The 21915-nt window shown below is 41.4% G+C and overlaps 1 protein-coding gene across 1 annotated transcript; it reads right to left on the reverse strand.

Moving 5' to 3' along the window:
* Positions 1–784: 784 nt before the first annotated feature.
* On the reverse strand, positions 785–13804 carry JMJD7 (jumonji domain containing 7). The gene is made up of 8 exons (XM_077818841.1): positions 13692–13804; positions 12226–12379; positions 11190–11443; positions 10073–10129; positions 8907–9002; positions 7478–7554; positions 3449–3608; positions 785–2180 (listed from the first exon to the last, which is right to left on the reverse strand). The coding sequence occupies exons 1-8, from the start codon at positions 13774–13776 to the stop codon at positions 2092–2094; spliced, it is 972 nt and encodes a 323-aa protein (XP_077674967.1). The 5' UTR covers positions 13777–13804; the 3' UTR covers positions 785–2091.
* Positions 13805–21915: the final 8111 nt, after the last annotated feature.

Consider the following 21915-nt stretch of genomic DNA (forward strand, 5'->3'; position numbering starts at 1 on the left):
GAATTCTGTCTCGAGTCCATCTCTAGTTTTCAGTAACTGTTGAACAGGAGCTAGATTTGAAAAATAGGTTTAGACTCAAAATTCATTTGTTTCTTTTGAAAGGATTTTTCTTGCAATAACCAGTACTGTCTAAAGTTTCTGCGCATTTTCCTGACTAATAATATATGAATACAAGTTTCTCCCACTAAGCCCTGGTAGAGTAATGCTTGTATGTACCTTTGAAGATCTGTAATAAATTACATTTGGCATTTTATATATTAACAACAATACTGCTGGACATATCTGTTGGGTCCCATATCATGGTACCCAATCCTGCAGTTCTATACTCAGATGAGTAGTTTCACTGAGTTCAATGAAAATATTCATGGAATGGGTGCAGAATCAGGCCCATGGTTCACACAACTCATCGACCATGTATTTCATACATTTTAAGGACAGATGCACAATTATTTAGACTAACCTCTGTAACACAAGCCATAGAATTGCAAAATTTCATTAGAAAAGTCAAAGATTATGGTAAATGGGCTTTAGCAAGTGGAATTTTCTGTTGATGGGAATAGACGGGATTTGATTCTCAGTTATTATGAACTCAGAAAAGCAACCTTTAAATCGCCACTAAGAATGTGGGAAGGTACAACTACAAAAAGCCGCACACGACCGTTGGCAATCTGCACAATGAAATGTAGATATGTTTTTACATGGAAAATAATCACAATTGTATCATGATTTCCTGATCACTCCCCTTCCCCGTATCATTTGAGGGTCCCCATAGCTAGTATAGAAATAAGCTTATAAACACGGATATTTTATTGCACAATTTGTATTCTGAATTCTCAAAGCATTACACACAGCCACTGAACACAGTGAATTAAAACTCAGAAAGTATTGTCTCATAATGAATGGGAGTTATCTCAATGAATGGGAGTCTTGGGCTGATGATTACGCTGTTATTGCAGAGCTGGTTTTGCCTCATTACTTTGCCAGTTACCAAACTGGACTGTGGGCTATAGCTTTGCATGTTCTCTAAAACCAGTGGTTTTCAAACTTTTTTCTGGTGACCCAGTTGAAGAAAATTGTTGATACCTGCGACCCAACGGAGCTGGGGATGAGGGATGGGGCCAGGAATGAGGAGTTCAGGGTGTGGGAGGGGGCTCTGGGCTGGGGGTGCAGGCTCTGGGGTGGAGCCAGGCATGAGGGGCTTGGGGTTCAGGAGGGGGCTCCAGATTTCAGGGGGGCTCAGGGCTGGGGAAGGGGACTGGGGCACGGGCTTACGTCTGGCGGCTCCCGGTCAGTGGGGCAGCCAGGCTGCAGAGGCAGGCACCTGTCCTGGCACCGCAGACCACGCTACACCCTGGAAGCGGCCAGCAGCAGGTCTGGCTCCTACGCGGAGGCGCACAATTGGCTCCACGCAGCTCTTGCCCACAGGCGCCGCCCGCCCCCGCCTCCAGCTCCCATTGGCTGGTTACCAGCCAATGGGAGTGCGGAGCCAGTGCTCGGGCAGCACGTTGAGGCCCCGCCCCCCCACCTATGAGGCGGACCTGCTGCTGGCCGCTTCCGTGACACAGCGCCATGTCAGAACAGGTAGGGACTAGCCTACCTTAGCCGGGCAGCACCGCTGACAGGACTTTTGACAGCCCGGTCAGCGGTGCTGACCAGAGCGGTCACAACCCAGTGCCTTACATTCCATGACCCAGTACTGGGTTGCGACCCACAGTTTTAAAACCACTGCTCTAAAGAATCTAGCAAAGGGAAAGGAACACACATGGTTTACATTTTTGAGGTTTCCAAAACCTGCAGTGGCTCCACTAAAATTCTGCCTTCCTTGAGGCATCTGAGGCTAAGCATGAAGGCTTTGAAATGTCAACAAGCCCTCTCCTGTCAAGCCAAAAAAGATAGCCATTTGGGTTGGAATTTCACTGAACGCCCACATGATACCATCTCCAAAGGCAAGCAAGACAAATATCCTCTGACAGACATTTGTTGAGGATAATTTAATGTTTAGTTCTTCTAACTCAAGCATATTCGTACTCCAGGCAGACGCATATAATTCAGTCACATTAGAAAGGTTTATGACTGAGTCCCCAGACTCAGCTACACCAGTGTCACAGCTTTTGAGAGAGAATCTAGAAGTTGATAGTAGCTGTACTTCAGGTCATATTCCATGTCATACCAATAATTCACTGAGGAGACAAGAGATAGGAAAATTGTTATTGTCTGGTGTTAGAAATGCCTTTTGGCCATATTCACATGCTGCTTTAGAAGGTAATGCAGGCACTCATTTCTCAAAACTGGATGAACTTTAAAAGAATCCCACCTCTGACTAGAGCCAAGCATAATGCAGGCAGGCAGTGAGTCAGCATCTGTTACATAAACTCTGCCAATGCACCTCAGTCCTTACTCACATTAACCCCCAAAACAACAGTCCTGGGACTCTCCTGAGCAGACTTGCAAAACATTTAGAAACGGAAAATGTGCGCTATGATCTAGGCCAAGAACACAAATTCATTTTAATTTATGACCTACTCTAGATTTGAACCTCTCTCTCCCCACAGTTTTTAAAGGATGGTGCACTAACCCACCATTTTGCCTTGGTCATCATATGGAAAGTGTTTTAATTTTGCCTCTTAATTAAAATGAAAATTAATACATCTTTTTACCATGCTATGGCAAGCACTAAAATAAATGCCTCCAATATCTGCAAGCGGTGTTATATATTTGCTTTCATAACTAGGTTGATGTTATTCAACACTCATCTGTTACTTATTTTTTCTCTGCATGGAAGGAGTTGCTTTGGCAGAATAGATACAGTAAAGCCCTTCCTTGCATCCTGCAATACAGACAGTAATGGTTTCGGCGTAAAAGAGTAGAAAGGTTTGAAAGTCTGGAGCTCTCTAAGCAGGTGGGGGAGGGAGGGGAGGGGAGAGAGAGACACACACACACACGAGGAGATTTTTGTTAAAAGGCAGAGACAAGAAGTAACTTGTACATTTGTTTGGTTTTCTTTTATGCAATAAAGACTCATTTTTACTGGTCTGATAATAACAGACACTAAAAATCCAAACTTTCTTGTGCAGTTTCTTTGCCTATGGTGTACAGTCAGCCAATTTGCAGCCAGCAATCAAATAACCTGCTTAGCGCTCTCTAACAAAACAAACTACTACAGGGGTGGCTGTGTTTGGCTCTCTCTCTGCAGCCTCAAGGACTAGCTGATTTTTCCTACCTTGTTCATCCATTTCACTACATTCTTTTGCAATTCTATATAAAATATTATCAGAATAGTCTTTGCAAGTAGGTAACACTATAGTCATGTGCCAAGATGGCTAACTCTACCAGGGATAAAGAAGAAAAGACTGTGAAAGTGCCCTTGTACCCAACCATGTTTTGCTGGAAAAAATGGACTATGCCATCATGGATTGAAAATATGTTTGTCACTAACAACTCTTCTTACCTGCTATACAACCATGTGACTGCTTAACATGGTGAAACCAGAGAGAAGGGAGGTACAACATCTCACCAGCTTTCACTGTGCACCGCAAAGGCCTTGCCTGGGCATACTCTGGGTATTGTTCAAGATCTGGATTTAAAGGATCCAGTGGAATCCATGGAACCTGCAAGGAGAAGAGTATGTTGTACGTGCAGCATTTAACAAGATATAAAATGTTAGGGTCCCCCAGAAAATGGAGTTGTTAAACAAAAAATTCACTTACTGAACTTGTAATAAAATGTACCAGAAAATATATAGTTGTAAATCCTGTAAAATCCACTTTACCATATTACAAGAATGCTCCTTTCTATAAGACATGGTGATGGATCCTTAAATTTACCAAGTACTAACTGCAGACTCTGTTTAGGGCATAGGAAAAGGGATCTGATTGTTTGTGACAGAGGTTACATGGCAGGGAATGGACCTGGGATAGAAAATGGACAGGGGGGAAAAAGAGCGTACCTGAAGGATTGCTGAATGAAGACAGACATGGTTAGCCTATTGGTAGGAAGTATGAAGGCCACCAAAAGCAGAAGATAAGTTGAGCTTGGGTAACCTACAGTTTTTGGGTGATACACATATGCCAAAATCGAGGAAAGAAGTGGGACCTCTAAACACTGAGGATGGGGTGGAGATTAGAGATAATCTAGGCATGGCCCAACACCTAAATGAATACTGTGCCTCAGATTTTTGTGGGAAACGACGAGTTTAGGAGTAGTGCCAGGGTGGCTAATGGAAACAAGGATATGGAAGTAGAAATTACCACATCTGTCGTGGAAGTTAAACTCAATCAGCTTAATGGGACCAAATCAGGGGTCTCAGATAGTTCCTTTAATATTCTTGAAGGGAGGTTGACATATAAAATTGTAGGACCAATGACAAGTATTTTTAATGAATATGTAAGATTGGGGCTTGTACCCTACGATTGGAGAATTGGTAATATGTCACTTGTTTCCCAGATCACTCTTTCCCCTTTCTTAAAAATTATAGGCTTATTAGTTTAACCTAAATTGAATGCAAGGTCTTGGAACAAATTTTGAAAGATAGATAAAGACACAGAGGTAAACAGCAATTGGGATAAAATACATCACGGTTTTACAAAAGGTAGATAGTGCCAGACCAACCTGATGTCTTTCTTTGAGAAGATAACTGATTTTTTTAGCCAAAGGAAATGCAGATCTAATCTTTATGGATTTCAGTAAGGCATTTGATACAGTTCTACATGGGAAATTAGTTAAAGTATTAGAAGATGGGGATTAATATGAGAACTGAAAGGTGAATAAGGAACGAAATTGCAAGCCCATTAGTAAGAATTTTTTATTAATCTGTAAACTCAGGGGTTGTACCGTATGACTGGAGAATTGCTAACATAGTTCCTTTTTAAGAAAGGGAAAAAAAAGCAATTCGGGTAACTACAGGCCTGTTAATTTGACAGCTGTAATATGCAAGGTCTTGGAAAAAATTCTGAAGGAGAAAGTAGTTAAGGACATTGAGGTCAATGGTAATTGGGACAAAATACAACATGGTTTTACAAAAGGTGGATCATGCCAAATCAACCTGATCTCGTTCTTTGAGAAAGTAACTGATTTTTTAGACGAAGGAAATGCCTTACTGAAAATGAGGTAAATTAGATCCACTGCATTTGATATGGTTCCACATGGGGAATTATTAGCTAAATTGGAAAAGATGGGGATCAATATGAAAATTGAAAGGTGGAAAAAGAACTGATTAAAGGAGAGACTACGACAGGTCACACTGAAAGGTGAACTGTCAGGCTGGAAGGAGGTTACTAGTGGAGTTCCTCAGGGATCGGTTTTGGGACCAATCTTATTTAATCATTTTATTACTGACGTTGGCACAAAAAGTGGGAATGTGCTAATAAAGTTTGCCGATGACACAAAGCTGGGAGGTATTGCCAATACAGAGAAGGATGGGGATATCATACAGGAAGATCTGGATGACCTTGTAAACTAGAGTAATAGTAATAGGATGAAATTTAAGTGAGAAGTGCAAGGTCATGCATTTAGGGATTAATAACAAAAAAATTTGTTATAAGCTGGGGATGCATCACTAGGAAGTAACAGGGGAGAAGAAGGACCTCGGAGTATTGATCGATCACAGAATGACTATGAGCCGCCAATGTGATATGCCATGAAAAAACCTAATGCAGTCTGGGGATGCATCAGGAGAGGTATTTCCAGTAGAGATAAGGAGGTGTTAGTACTGCTTTACAAGGCACTGGTGAGACCTCATCTGGAATAGTGTGTGCAGTTCTGGTCTCCCATGTTTAAGAAGGATGAATTCAAACGGAAACAGGTACAGAGAAGGGCTACTAGGATGATCCGAGGAATGGAAAACCTGGCTTATGAAAGGAGACTCAAAGAGCTTGGCTTGTTTAGCTTAACCAAAAGAAGACTGAGGGGAGATATGATTGCTCCCTATAAATATATCAGAGGGATAAATACCAGGGAAGGAGAGGAATTATTTAAGCTCAGTACCAATGTGGACACAAGAACAATGGATATAAACTGGCCACCAGGAAGTTTAGACTTGAAATTAGACAAAGGTTTCTAACCTTCAGAGGAGTGAAGTTCTGGAACAGCCTTCCAAGGGGAGTAGTGTGGGCAAAAGACATATCTGGCTTCAAGACTAAGCTTGATAAGTTTATGGAGGAGATGGTATGATGGGATAGCCTAATTTTGGCAATTAATTGATCTTTGACTGTTAGCAGTAAATATACCCAATGGCCTGTGATGGGATGTTAGATGGGGTGGGATCTGAGTTACTACAGAGAATTCTTCCCAGGAGACTGGTTGGTGGGTCTTGTCGACATACTCAGAGTTCAAATGACTGCCATATTTGTGGTCGGGCTGGAATTTCTCCCCCAGCTCAGATTGGCAAAGACTCTGGGGGTTTTTCGCCTTCCTCTGCAGCATGGGACATCATGTCTCACTTGGTGATTTAAACTAGAGTAAATCGTGCATTCGCTGTAATTTGAAGTCTTTAAATCATGATCTGAGGACTTCACTAACTCAACCAGAGGTTATGGTTCTATTACAGGATGGACTTGGTGAAGTTCTGTGGCCTGCGATGTGTAGGAGGTCAGCCTACATGATTACAATAGTGCCTTTTGGCCTTAAAAATCTATGAATTTAGAGCAACTGTATAATTTTATAACTGCAATCTTTATCCCTTCTTATCCTCCTTTTCGTCATGTCTAAAATTGAATTGTAAGCTCTATGTACTTATTAGCCTGCATTACCAGGATATCTAAACACTTCCTAATCTTTCACATATTTTCCCTCAACACCTGTATTACTACTGAAGTATTACTATCCTCAATTTACAGCTGAAGAACTGAGGTGCAAAGAGGCTGAGTGACTTCCCCAAGGTCACATAGAATGTCTATGGTGGAACAGGAAACTGACCCAAGCCCCCCAGTCCCAGGCTAACACCCTGGGCACTGGGCCATACTTCCCCTCTTTGGGGCAGGGATCTAGTATTTGTATATAGTTTTGTATGGTGTCTCCTTTCAATCATTCTGACCAAATAATAATTACTACTATGAATAAAAATGGTTTATAAAGATAACTACTATGGTTATAGCACCAGAACATTTTTTCTAGGATGAAATTCACCCCTTTGCAGAGGGCCAACACAATGTATGCACAGCAGTGAAATTCACCCTTGATGAGCTAAATTCCTTTATCTGGTATTATTTAAAAAGACTTTTAATGGACCTGTTTGTGTTCAGCGCACAGAAGACATTATTTTGAAAGGCTATTCCTTTAACAGCTATTGATTTCAATGGTTCCCAGTTTGCAGTTAGAGAGGCATCTTAGAAACAGGACATACTCAAATAATAACCACAGAAACTTGCAAGGGGTCACAGGGCACAGTGGAATACCTGAAACTACTTTTGACTAATTTTTTTTTAAATTGACAGGTTGACAAGTTGATGGTGTTCTTTTAATACAAAGATGTCATAAGTACCTTGTCTGCAGCCTTTTCATCCACAACCTGAAACGAACCATCTTCTGATATGCAATACGTCGCAGGCAGGTAGAGCTCTGAAAGTGTAGAGCATGGAAAAGGTTAAATGGCATTAATCTCAATAATAAATACAGAGTCTTAGTGACATAGTACATGACACTTTCACAGATGGACTCAAATATTAAGATACCGTCACACAACCACCATTTCCAGTTTTCTTTCCTCTGCTTCCTTCTTCCCTTTGTTCATTCCGTGACACATGTCCTTCAATTTCTGTCCTCCCTATTACCAGCTCCGCACTCCTCTATCACAATGTTTTCCAATGCCTCCCTTTTCTAGGGCTCTGTCCTCTCTTCCTTCAAATGAATTATTTTTTCCTTTTCCTCAACACACATACGCCTACCTTCTCTTGATCCTACTTTGTTCCAATTACCATCCCACTTCCCTTTTCCAAGTCACAACTTCTCCCCTATCTTACCCAGTATTCTATTCTCTGTCCTTTCTGCTTTGGTCATTCTACCAAGAGAGCTTTCATTGGAGTTCTTAATGACCTGTGGCTAACCTTTCACTTCTAGTTTTATCTTATTTGGCTTATCAGCCATTTTAGAAAACCTGGGCTTCTCTTCTTTCATTGCTTCTGCACATGTGGTTTTCTGATTCTGCAGTCCAATGCTGATTGCACTTTTGCTGATCTTTAGATATTATGATAATATATAAAAACAACACACACAAACTGGTATTAGTCCTTCATTAGAGTTACAAATCTAAAAGCTCAAAAGTCAGGGAGTAAAATTAATTAAGGTTTTTGTGAACAGGTTCACATAGCCCATTTATATACCATATGTTGTGCACATTAATATTTATGTTAAATGTATACTTGTAAAAGTAACAGAGAAATAGGAAATAAAAGCTATGGGTATTCTGGTCAAGCTAATGTTAGTATAAGAACCTTATTGTGTTCTTTGTTAGATTTCAGCATTTACATTTGTAACTTTAATTTTTCGTTAATGTACATATTTGTATTTAATTTCCCTGCTTTTTTCCAGAAAGAAAGAGAATCAGCAGAAGGAATCAAGAACTACTGCACATGAGGATCCTGCAAGCTTCACCACAGAGGAGATATTTTAATAATTCTAAAGCTGGAGGAATTCCAGCCAGTCCGACACTTAGAGCACAGATCCAGGTGCCAGATCCTCAGCTGGTATAAATCAGAGCAACTCCACTGAAGTCAATAATTTATACCAGCTGAGGATCCAGCCCCAAGAACAGAAATCTCTACTACTCCAAATAGTAAGTATTTGGTAACAGATTTCTATTCACATTGCAAAATGTAACACTGAAAATGTTATCAGAACGTTATTCCTGTCTCTACCTTTCATTAATTTGGACACTTCTCTTTACACATTTATACACACTCTCAAGCATGTACCATAGGGGATGAAGGGGCGGTCACTTGGTGGATGCAGTAGAAAATGTTTCTCGCCGGAAATCACACAGTACAAGTTCTCGTAGTGATCTTTATGTACTAAAATTGAGAAAGAAGAAAAGCACCACATCACAAATTGTAGCAAACTGAAAGTGACAGCTCTTATTGGCAGTGGTAGGCTGCTTCTTCCTCTTGTTGCCAGAGGAGAAAGAAATAATAATGAAATAATATTTCATATGTATGCAGCACTTTTCATCCAAAAGGATTCCAAACTACTTCACCAGCAACATACAGAGAGCAATACAGAAAAACAGTCACTTCTTGGGTGGAACCTGGCAATCAACCTGCACAGAAACACACTGATCAACAGTTTGAGGGCAGGCAGGAATTTTGGCTAGTGTCTCCGCTTATGAACATGTCCTGAGATCTTCAGTGTCCAAGGAGAGCAGACATTACCTCATTTTTTAAAAGTCTCATCCAAAATACCGCCACACAGAGCAAATTGCAAGGTACTCAATCTACCTCAGAAGAATACAGGGCTGAGTCAACAATTCCAGGAACTGAAACTGTGATTCCAGAGAGTAAATGTATTTCAAATTTGATGACTACACCACTAAACCATCCATTTCTGCTCTGCTCTAAAGTCAAAATTTCACAGAAAGGAGATGCTAGGACAAAAAAAGAGAAACACAGGAGCTGCCATACCACCTCAGACCAGTGATCTAGCAAGTCCAATATTCAACGTACTGTTTGGGAGTTGCTAATAAACTTCAGAAGAGGAGGAAAATACCCATAATGTTATTAATTGTACAAAGTTCTACTAGGGAAGGGAGAATCCTACCTGACCTTTACAGCAATTAGCCTGAGTTATGAAGCATGAGACTGAAATTTGATTGCTTTACTTTATACCCAGGTGCAAGATTTATAGGACAGAAACTCTCAGTATTCCACCTGAAACAATAAGCCAGATGCACATACAGATACAGCAGTCAAGTGCTGGGACAAGGTGGGTAGGAAGAAAGATCATTACATATGAAGACGACAGTTAAAGTACAACCTATCCATTAGGATTTCACAAAGAGACCTACCCACCTTACCCCTCAAAACAAGTATGTCAAAATCTGAGCTGAGGGCACATACAAGACCTGACAGCATTATATGCTACGCACAGGATGTCACAGCAGCAGACTCGCCAAGCCAGAAATTCACAGCATCAGGCTTCTTTCCTGCAAGGGGAGGAAGAGGAAGTGATTTTTAACAGAAAATTAATTTGAATGTTATGTTTAAAGAGCTGCAGATGAAGATTTTTCCGCCAACTCAGTTTGTTTATATTCTCCACCCACCTCAGTAAATATGTCAGCCTTGATCTCTAATAGCTAATAATTAGGAGCTCCTTCTAGACTGAAGGCTGTCGCAGAGACACACCATACTAACTGATGGAGCATTATTCATCCCCAAGGCTGTGCTTTTGACCTTCAGCTCACATTTTCTGGAGACCTGGTTCCCCAATACATAGCTCAAATCACAAAATAGCACTTCATGTACCAAAACCCCAAAGGGATCAGGAGAACCACATTAAAAGGAATGAATTATGCTCTAGCAGGAAAGTCGACTGTAACGAATAATCCTTTACTACCATAAGCAAGCACCTTCAACCGCACAACAAGGAGCAGAAAGGTAATATTAACGCAGCACTCTAGAGTATTGTCTATAATAGGCTTTAAAAAAAAATTCCACTTTTGCTATCAGTTTAGCTCCACAGGTGGTAGCAACACCCTGAACAATAGTGTAGACAGGGCCCCAGGAAGCCGCCAACCTTTTTGCCACTTGTGGATGAAAATTATGTATATTAATACAATAGCACAGTTTCACACTCTATGAACCTGCTAAGCAAGCAAGCTGTTTTGGAGTCCTCCAATCCACAGGGCAAGGTTAAGCTATTTTACGACCCCTCTCCTTCCTGAAAAAAGGAAAGGAGTACTTGTGGCACCTTAGAGACTAACCAATTTATTTGAGCATGAGCTTTCGTGAGCTACAGCTCACTTCATCAGCTCACGAAAGCTCATGCTCAAATAAATTGGTTAGTCTCTAAGGTGCCACAAGTACTCCTTTTCTTTTTGCGAATACAGACTAACACGGCTGTTACTCTGAAACCTCTCCTTCCTGAGTTGACAAAGCCATACTAACCTGTGCCAATTAGAAAGATAACAAAAATATTTGGCATGTAAACATCACAGAAGTTTAAAGTGCTATATAAAGTATTCACTGATTGCAGGGGGTGTTTACCGAGTGCCTCACTCATCCATGGTACCTCAGGCTCCACATCACCTAAAAGTTCAGGGAACTCCTCAGTCAGGTTTGAACACTGCTTCTGCACATAGAACACACTTGGAGAGATCACTTTCTTCTCCACAATGTCCAAGAAGTTGCTGAAAAGCATGTGCCGCTCCTCCGGCATGACAAACCGGTCCTGATAAACAGCATCAGCATAACCATTTGGCGTCACTGCCACACTCACCATCTTGGAGCCTGCTACCTTCCTGCAAAATATATCTGAGGTTCAGAGCCAATTGAGGAATCTACAAACATGTACTTTAGACAATTTTTTAAAATCACAATTTGCTGTGTGGATGTACTGAGAAATCCTCTCTCTTGGACACAGAAGTTTCAATTACTGAATTATTTCATGTCCACACCTGGGTTTTTTGTTAGTTTGTTTTTTGTTTTTTAAAAAAAAGAGGTGCTTAGGTTTTGGGTTTTTTTTAATAATCATAACTAATGCCACCAGGGCCAATTGAGGCAATGCTGCCAAACCTACAGCCACAGAAAACCCACCCCAATCAGAATAGGATGAAATGCCAGCACGTTTCTGCTCATGCACCACAGCTCACAAGGTGTGCAGCATTGACTGCTTTGTGCTGAATGAGTGCTTTAGTGAAAATCTGATTCTGCTGGGGAACCAAGACATCACTATCTATTGTAGCCCTGACTGGGGCATTCTGCACGTTGCTCCTGTTTAACAAGAAGCTCGGAAATACTATTTCCCTATCTCTCTCTCTCCCCACACACAAGTTCTGGCACACAAAAACCGAATCTCCCATATCCTTTAATGGAACTAAGTATAGTACAGTAGTTGGGGGAAGAAAGTAACTTCTGAATTTTGGGTGCTGCAGCTGGGATGCCCAACAGAAGTCTTCACATAGGATTCCAGGTTCATTTGAGCCAGTCTTATCAATAATTTAAAAAACCGAACAAGAAGCTCTCTTCTGATGGTTTGTAATGTTCAGCTGAGCTACTGCCTAGCTTCAAAGTGGATTCCTACCTGAGATAAGTTAACGTCCACTTCTTCAGAGCTGGCCAGTGACCGAAGGCATTCTGAATTATACATGGTTTGTTTGGACACACCCATTCCCGATAAAATTCCAGCGGAGACAAAAGGCTATCTAGGTATGGCACAGATTCCGTCAGTCCCAACTCTGCCCAGACAAAGAAAAAATCTATTTTACAGAAGTCTTGAAAGCAGTTCAAGTCATCTCTACACTGTACTAATCAATTTTAAAATAAGTTAGAAAGTTTCCCCAGTGTAGACAGGACCATGGAGACTACACATCCCTACATTCAGTGCTCCAGCTTAGAACTGGTCATGCTCTATGCTGGAACCTGTAGTCTCCAGGGGTCAAAACCCTACATATTGATGAGGTGGTCTTCACTGTCAGACTCAGCACATGCAAAGCCACACAACTGGCCAGAACTTGTTTCAGACTATTGGTTGCTGTGGTTCATCTCCCACATGATAATACTTCATACAGACAAAAGACTAAAAGAAGGAAACAGCACCAATGGTGGGGCTCATACAACAAAGATGCCTAGAGATAGCCTCACCTTCTGAAACATTCAGCACCTCTCATCAGATGACTTTCATTTAGGTTCCTACATGTAATTTAGAGACCTGACTTTAAGGCCATTTTGCAAACTGGGTGCCTAAAAATCATTATTGTCTACGCAAATAAATATATAATACATGCTCTGCTGGCAAACAAATCTATAGTTTTTTTTATTTTATTTTTAGAGATTACACTAAACCAAAGGCAGAACATAGGAGAACTATCTCTAAACACAATGTTTTTCAAAGTTTCCCACATGGGGCCATTGGATCTTTAGCAAGTAACCAGCAACGGATTTTTTTAACCGGTGGATTTGTGCACTGCTTTGCTTCTCCACAAAGTACGACAAAGACCCAAAGTGGTTCTCCCCACGTCCTTCTCTGCTAAGTTTGTACCTTTGGTGGCATCAGGAATGTAAAGTCTGGCCTTCCCTGATTTTGCTGCAAGACCTCGGGGGGGGGGGGGCGGGAGGGGCCTCGGGGAGGTTTATTACTGGCTCTCCCACCTTCGCTACCGGGCCAGGGGGTGTCCATAGCCTCACAGAGCCAGGGGGTTAGAAGGGACCGCAACGGTCCCCGAGTCCTTCACTAACGGTTTTTCTCCAGCGTGTCCGCTGGGCACTGGCGTGAAGGGAGGGGGACAGACAAACCCCGCAGCTGCCACGCGCTGGGACTCAAACCCCTTCCCCGCGCTGGGCGGGGCGGGGCGGTTCCCCTTCCCTCGCCTTGCGGGCGCCACAGAGCCCGACCCTCTCAAGCCCCCGTGCGGCGAGGCGAGGCGAGGATACGCCCCTCCCCCTGCGCAGGGACCTTGGGATGGTGGGGCCGCGCCACCAGGGAGCTCCCAGCCCCCCCTGCTCTCAGGCCGGTGGCAGCCAATCAGGGCCCGGCTCGCTCGCGCTCACCCCTGGCCTCCGCCGGGAATGCCGCCAGGCACCTCCGCACCGCCCGCAGCGCCGGCACCTCCCCTTCCCCATCCGCACCCGCCATCCCTAGGCAGCCGCAGCCGCCAGCCGGCCGGACTAACATCACCCCTGACGTAGTCACGCACCTCGACGCAACGTGCCGCTCGGCGCCTAATGAGCATGCTCAGTAACATCTGCTGAAGCCGCTGCCCTCGCTCTGCCCTTACTTGGGATTCCAAGTGCTCAAGGGGGCAGGTCGGGGGCGGAGTCTGCGCAGGGCCAAGCGAGCGCACGTGCGAGTCAAACAGCTGGAGGCCGGGGAAGGACCGGGGCCAAGGGGCGGGTGGCGGGTTTGGGGATGGGCTGCCAGGCAAAGGGGATAAAGTTACCCCAGCTGGGGTGAGCCTTCTGCGCTGGCTGCAAAAGTAGGGCGCATCTCAGCACCAGGTTCCCAGGGTGGGGTTGTTAAGGGCGAGGTGCAGCCTCTTGCTTTGGATTGAGCTGCTAAAGGAGATCGGTCTGAGTGATGTGTTTTACATGCGGCCGCACCCTTGAAAATTAGAATTGTCACACGTGGTTGTACTAGTATCAGAGGGGTAGCCGGCCCTGTTACTCTGGCTCTGTAAAAGCGGCAAAGAGTCCTGGGGCACCTTATAGACTAACAGACGGATTCGCGCTTAAGCTTTTGTGGGTGAATACCCCCTTTGTCAGATGCATGCATCTGACGAAGTGGGTATTCACCCACGAAAGCTTATGCTCCAATACGTCCGTTAGTCTATAAGGTGCCCCAGGACTCTTTGCTGTGTTTGTACTAGTGTTTAAACGAAATCCCGTAGCAGTTCCTATACCCGCATCGAGCCCCACAGGCATTCGCTGAGTTGAGCTACTGTTCCGCTTGTCTAAACCGAACAGCCTTGTCCTTATAATCCACCACAGACTGTGGGTTCACTTATTTACTTTTTCAAATGTTGTTTTTATTGCTGCCTCTTAGCCCTTCATTTACCTCTGTTAACACTGTGAAGAGGGAGGTTATTGTGCTATTTAACTTATATTTTTGATAGCAAATAATCATTGAAAATATTAATAGTTGCTTGCTAGTAGCCTCTGCAGTGACAGCTCATCGTGTTTCCACTATAATGCTTCCTGGTTATATTGCCATAGTAGTTTTTAATTCTACGCCTGCATTTTTGGGAGAAGTTTCTTGTACACAAATGTATTCTTTGGGATCATATGACATCAAGGCTGACTGATTTCCTTAGTTAATGTCAAAACTTCTCCAGTTTCATTTGATCCACCAACAGGGATTACCTTTGTCAATTGTTATTTTGCCTCTCTATCAAGCACCCTAGTGCTTTTTCACATGTCAACACTTGTACGTAGAACTTGGTTCCTAAATATTCATTCCAGGCCTGATTTTTAAAAGTTGAAAGCTCCTGGATGCTTTTGAAAATCCTGCTAGTCACCTAAAGACCTTCAAAAATCTGGTTCTAGGGGCAATCTTGTATGAAATCTTTCTCAGAGGCTAATTTCTATTGCAATTTTTATTAAATATAGGTGCACAACCCCAAAATAGCTTAAGAACCACAAGAAATAAAAAATTATGAGTTATGCATCCAAAAGTAATTAAATTAATAAACAAATACATTGTTTTTTTTTTATTTGCCATTTTGTTTCTGAGCCCTTAGGGCACACTAGCTTCATACTTTTGCTGTTACCTTGCCCAAAGAATCCATATATACCTAAAACATTTGTACATTCCTGTAACATTCAATACCATTTTGGACTTTTCCAGTAACATGTGAATCCCCCCCCTGCTTTGTAATTGAAAACTTATTAAAAATCCTTATTTCTGTAAGTAACTCCCCATCCTGTGAAGTGCACACCATGATCTTATTACTCCTTTGTATTCGTTGGCCAGGTGAGCATAGTGCTGACCTCACCTAGTTTGCCTTTTGGTGAAACTAAAGTGCCTTGTCCCCATTATGTTTTTACAGTGGGATAGTTAATGCATGTTAGGTTTCAGAGTAGCAGCCATGTTAGTCTGTATTCGCAAAAAGAAAAGGAGTACTTGTAGCACCTCAGAGATTAACAAATTTATTTGAACATAAGCTTTCGTGAGCTACAGCTCAATTCATCGGATGCATGTCAAGGTTCCTTCCCCACTCTGAACTCTAGGGTACAGATGTGGGGACCTGCATGAAAAACCCCCTACGCTTATTTTTACTTAGGTTAAAAGTTCCCCAAGGTACAAACTATTTTACCTTTTGCCCTTGGACTTTATTGCTGCCACCACCAATCGTCTAACAAATATATAACAGGGAAAGAGCCCGCTTGGAAACGTCTTTCCCCCCAAAATCCTCCCAAACCCTACACCCCCTTTCCTGGGGAAGGCTTGATAAATATCCTCACCAATTTGCATAGGTGAACACAGACCCAAACCCTTGGATCTTAAGAACAATGAAAAAGCAATCAGGTTCTTAAAAGAAGAATTTTAATTGAAGAAAAAGTAAAAGAATCACCTCTGTAAAATCAGGATGGTAAATCCCTTACAGGGTAATCAGATTCAAAACATAGAGAATCCCTCTAGGCCAAACCTTAAGTTACAAAAAGACACAAAAACAGGAATATACATTCCATTCAGCACAACTTATTTTATCAGCCATTTAAACAAACAGAATCTAACGCATATCCAGCTAGATTACTTACTAAGTTCTAAGACTCCATTCCTTTTCTGTTCCTGGCAAAAGCATCACACAGACAGAGAGAACCTTTGTCCCCCCCCCAGCTTTGAAAGTATCTTGTCTCCTCATTGGTCATTTTGGTCAGGTGCAAGTGAGGTTATCCTAGCTTCTTAACTCTTTACAGGTGACAGGATTTTTCCTCTGGCCAGGAGGGATTTTAAAGGGGTTTACCCTTCCCTTTATATTTATGACATGCCCCCCAAATCACAGATAGGGTGGAACACTGTCTATGATTTCTTCCTGGAGCGCTAGGAGAAAACAGAGTTAATAAGACACATGTATCTCTAAATATACTACCAAGTATATAAAGACTAGCAATATTTTCCACATCTCAAGGACGATTTTAACCAGTTGATTCTGGGAAACTTTCAAGGGAGAGTGCATCAGCCACTTTGTTAGAAGCTCCTGAGATGTGTTGGATGTCGAAATCAAAATCTTGGAGAGCTAAACTCCACCGAATAAGTTTTTTGTTATTTTCCGTGGCGGTATGAAGCCACTGTAGCGCAGCCTGGTCGGTTTGCAGGTGGAAACGCCGTCCCCAAACATATGGGCGTAGCTTTTCCAGAGCGTAGACAATGGCATAAGCTGTAGCTCACGAAAGCTTATGCTCAAATAAATTTGTTAGTCTCTAAGGTGCCACAAGTACTCCTTTTCTTAATGCATGTTAGTTATCCTACAGTAAAAACTCACATTTTCTTAGCACTGAGGACACAGACTATAATGCTGACTTAGATGTTAAATGAACTATTATTATTAATAGCTTGATGATGCTGATACTGATTGGGTGGCTTAACATTGCTCCTTCACCATTAATGGTATTTGCAGCTGAATGCCCCCCGCCCCACCCATTTGTGTGGGAGTCATGGAAAACTAGTTAAAATATTTTAAACTCAAGGAATTAAGAGGCTCCCCCCCTCCCCTTAACTTCTTTTGTTCCCTTCCCTTTCCTTATTAAGGGCTTGGCTACATGGAGGGACACTAAAGGTGTGAAATTAAGGCACTATAACTTATGTGCATTAACTTTCTTTGGATATAGCTACACAGCAAAGAAAAAGCCATGGATGGCCCATGCCAGCCAACATGGGCTTGGGCTGTGGGGTTGTTTCATTGCTGTGTAGCGTTCCAGGCTCAGGCTGGAGCCCGAGCTCTGGGACTGGGCTGGGTGGGAGGATCCTTGAGCTCAGAAGTCTATACAGCAATGAAACAACCCCGCAGCCCAAGCCCTGCAAGCCCGATTAGGCTTGGGGTTTTTTTTTTTTTTACTGTGTAGACATACCCTACGCAGATACTCTCATTCAGAAGTAAAGTTGGTTTCGTTTTGGCAATGTCAGTCAGAGTGACCATAGAAGACTGCAGGAGTCCTTCCCCCAAACACTGTTAACCACTGAGGTCTTGACATGTCTTTTTAAGTATTCTAGAGTTGAGGTGTTACCCACATTTGATGTTTTAAGTCCAAAGAGAAGGAGCAAAGCAGTGGAGCACTCAACTTCCGTGAGTGATACCCTGTGTAGAAAAGCCTTTGCAATATTTCACCAGGTATCAGTTTTGGCCTGACAAAGTTTCAATACCTGAGTTAAGGTTAACATTTAATGTGATCTTGCTCCTTCTCTCTGCTCTGTGCTGGTCAGGACAGATTTCATGAGCAGGAAAATGAAGGCCTGATAGCATCATGGTAGGTCCTGCCGTGCATGCAGACAGGGTGGATTTGATTTAAATCAAATTGATTTAACTCATGATTTAAATCACTAGTCAGCAAGACTCGATTTAATCATGGATTTCTACATAAAAGTGCATTCTTGTTGCTTGTTATAACCTTAATACATATTCTTCACAGCTCAGTGATAGATGTAGGTTTGTTTTTTAGAAGGTACACACTATACATTTTCAAGTGATTTATTTTGAAAACTTTTCAGATTAGTTTTACAGCTATATCAGAAAATGAATGATTGGTTGGTTATTTCATTTACCAAAGGTAACTGAAGCAGATATTTATGAAGTCATTGGGAGTTGAACTATCTCCAGTTCAACAGGTTAATCATTAATATTTGGAGGATTTTCTTGCCATGCTGTATTAGGAGGAGAACATCACCAGACAGACATTTAAATTGTTTTATTTAACTAAAACAACAATGTTATGTATTCGGGATTTTTTTCTTCAACAGCAAACATATAATATTTTAACAAAACAAGCATATGAATTTTTGAATTTAGTTACACATTCAAGTTTTTTAAATCAGGTTTGTTTTTGTTAAAATTGTTTTTAAACTAAAATAGTCAAGTGAAATATTTAAAAAACAAATTCAATCGACTATGTCAGCCAGGTCCACATGAGAAACTTAAAATATTGGCTTCTGCAGTTAACTCAGTCGTTGTCACCTTCATTTTCCTGTTTGTTAATAATCTGGGAAAGAAAAACAAGCTTTCCTGATTTTTCAGGTCCCAAACAATTTCTCAGTTTGGAATGAATTAGTCCAAAGGAAGAAAATATTCTTTCTACGCCGGCAGAAGAAGCTACTGTTGTTAAAAGTGAGATTATCACTTCAACAGTCTCTGAATCCAAGTGCTAAAGTGACTTCCACCACTTCACTGGTGTGACTTTCTTTGAAACATCATCATCAAACATATATTTCTTGAATGGTTCACCCTTAGCTCTGAAGTTTATTATAGTTGGCATTATGGAGGGATGATTGCTGGATGCCCAGGTCATAGCCAACTCCTCTTCTTCAGCAGTTAAGGTTTGACTCTGATACCGAGTATTGAGAATATCTGCAAGAAAATGAGCGGGAGATAGTGCTTGTCCCATTCGTTTTTTTAATGCTTGTAATTTAACTCTGTCATTGTATATTTCTCTTTTTAAGATCTCACTCCATTCCTTCCAAATTTCTATAGTGTCAGCAATAAAACAGCAATTTCCCTACATTGTGTTCAAGGCTACAGAAATAGGCTTCAGGGTACTCAGCATGTGTTCAACATTTCTCTTAAGCTCAATGTTGAGAACTTTGGCTGTGACAGTGCCATCTATTTTTTCACGATTTTGTTCACAAACTGTCATCAGATTAGGCCAGTTCTTGATCTAGTGCTCGACACAGTCCACTACTGAGTTCCATCACACGTCTTGTGGGAGAGTTAGCTTGGTTCCTCCCACTTTTTTCGGAGGAGCTGCTCCAAAGTGGTTGTTACGGAAGTATTTTGCAAATTCAACATTTTATTTCTGGAACACTGAAGTCTTTGGCTAGGAAATGCATCAAATGAGCAGTGCAACTGTATGTTGATAGCTTGGGACTCTCTTCACTCTCTTCTAAATAAATTCTTCTCATCTTGGATACATTTGCAGCATTGTCTGTGACCAAGCTGCGTATTAGATATATGAATTTTTTTTCACAGTTTGTTATAGTTTTTACTGCTACTTCTTGTAAGTATTCTGCTGTGTGTGCATTTTCTGATGTATCAATTGTTTCTGTAAGGAAGATATTCCTACTTCTATTGTCACACAAGCACATACAACAGGATCATTGATAGGAACATTGCTCCACTCATCAAGACTCAGGTTAACAATTTTACCCTCTAGACCTTTTGCACACTGCTTAATTTCTCTTTCATACACATTATTTAGCAATTTTCCCATGACATCTGCTCTGTTGGGTGATCTGTATCCTGGTCTTAATGACTGAACCATATTAACCAAGTGTGGGTTCTCAATCATACGGAAAGGAGAGTTTGTTGCATAAACAAATGGGGCAATTTTTTCATCAATTACCTCTTTTTGCAAACTGTTGGTTCTTATCACAAACTTATCTCTGGTTGTTTCTGGAAGATGAATTTTTTTTTTCCTTTTGCTACAGGTGATATACTGTGGCTATGTGACATATATGATGTGACAAACACTATCATTGGCAGATAACTCTGAAGCTATAGAAAATGATGGTGATCTTGAAGGTGGATAGTCTTTGAATCCTGTATGTTGAGGATGGATTCTCCTAAACAAAATAAGTCAATGCAGTTATTTAATTAGTATTACCATACTGCTCATTTAGTATTACTCATTGCATTCACTGACATTTAGTACTACTTTTAAGGTGAAATTGTAAAAGGAAGATCTGCCTATTTCAGCTATTTATTTTTATCACAACTGCATCTAAAATGAGAGTACCATAGAGTAACAACTATATTTTTTGCTCAAACATGAAAATTCAAGAATAGTCCAGAAGGAAGACAGGCAGTCCTTAAGAAAGGAGTATGAAATAAAAAAGTTTACCAACCTGAAGATCCTGCATGTTGAGACATGTTCCTTTCATCATCTTCAACGCAGCTTCCTCCTGAGAAGGAACACTTCTCATGATGTTGTTTCATTCGGACAACCAGACCTTGCATTTCTTTGTTGCACTGTTTGCACTTTGCACGCATGCCTGTTTGACCCTCAGGTAGAGGAACTTCATTAAAAAATATTCCCAAACTGGGTCTCTTTTACGGCCTGCTGCCATTATAGATTTTCCCTTCTGTGAGAGAATGGTATGGTAAATCTCAAATCAATGAAGGCGACACTCAAGAAGACCTCAAGTCTTCTGGAATTTGCTGCTTAAAGAGTTTCACTTTTGTTTCTACTGCCTGTCCCTCCTTTCTCACATTTATCTCCAGACTTCTTCTCATTGTCCAGATCTATTCTACCCCCAACAATCTTCTATTCTTTGAACTTTTTGAAACTTTGCACTTTTAGAGAGAGGTAAGGGATTGACTCTCTGTATATGAATTTACAGAGGGACAATAGGATTGAGGTCTGTTATTTCTCACCTCTCTATATTATTTATTTAAAAACATTTTTGCTAACAAGCATGTTATCTCTGGAGAGACAACTCCACAGATTGAGAACTGCAAAACTAAGCATCTCCGATGGTATCTTCTAGAGTGAGCACTGAGTCCCATTGAGTAGATAGAAAGATTAACCTAAATAAATAATCTATACAGAAGCCCCTGGAACCACATAAAATTGGGTCCCTAATCCATGAACTATTGGAACTCATTTACAAACTTTTCTTAAACATTACACGAATATATTGTCTCATACTATAGAATTAGAATTTATAATCCCTACTCCATGATGAGATATCTTTGAGCTATAATGTATCTTAAAACTATTTTTAAATTGGTTTTTTCCTCAAAAAGCATTTTATCAAAAAAATCCCATTTAAATTAAAAAATTTAAAAAAACAAACACAAACGTTGATTTTTATCCCCTCTGCATGCAGAGGTTGTTAGCAAGAGCGTGCACATGTGTGCTGTGAGGGATGTTTTTACTGACAACACTGAGAAATGGCTTGAGAAGAGAGGGTGCTAACATTCTGATGAAGAAGATCTGAAGAAACCAGCACGTACACTACATATTGTGGCCACATTATAGAGACGTAGGGCTAGATTCACAAAGGTTTAGGTATCTAAGTCCCAATTTTAGGCTCCTTTGCAATTCCCAGAACTCCCACCAAACCCTA

The sequence above is a fragment of the Eretmochelys imbricata genome, chromosome 6 (assembly GCF_965152235.1).
Source record: "Eretmochelys imbricata isolate rEreImb1 chromosome 6, rEreImb1.hap1, whole genome shotgun sequence".
In the NCBI taxonomy this organism is placed as follows: Eukaryota; Metazoa; Chordata; order Testudines; family Cheloniidae; genus Eretmochelys; species Eretmochelys imbricata.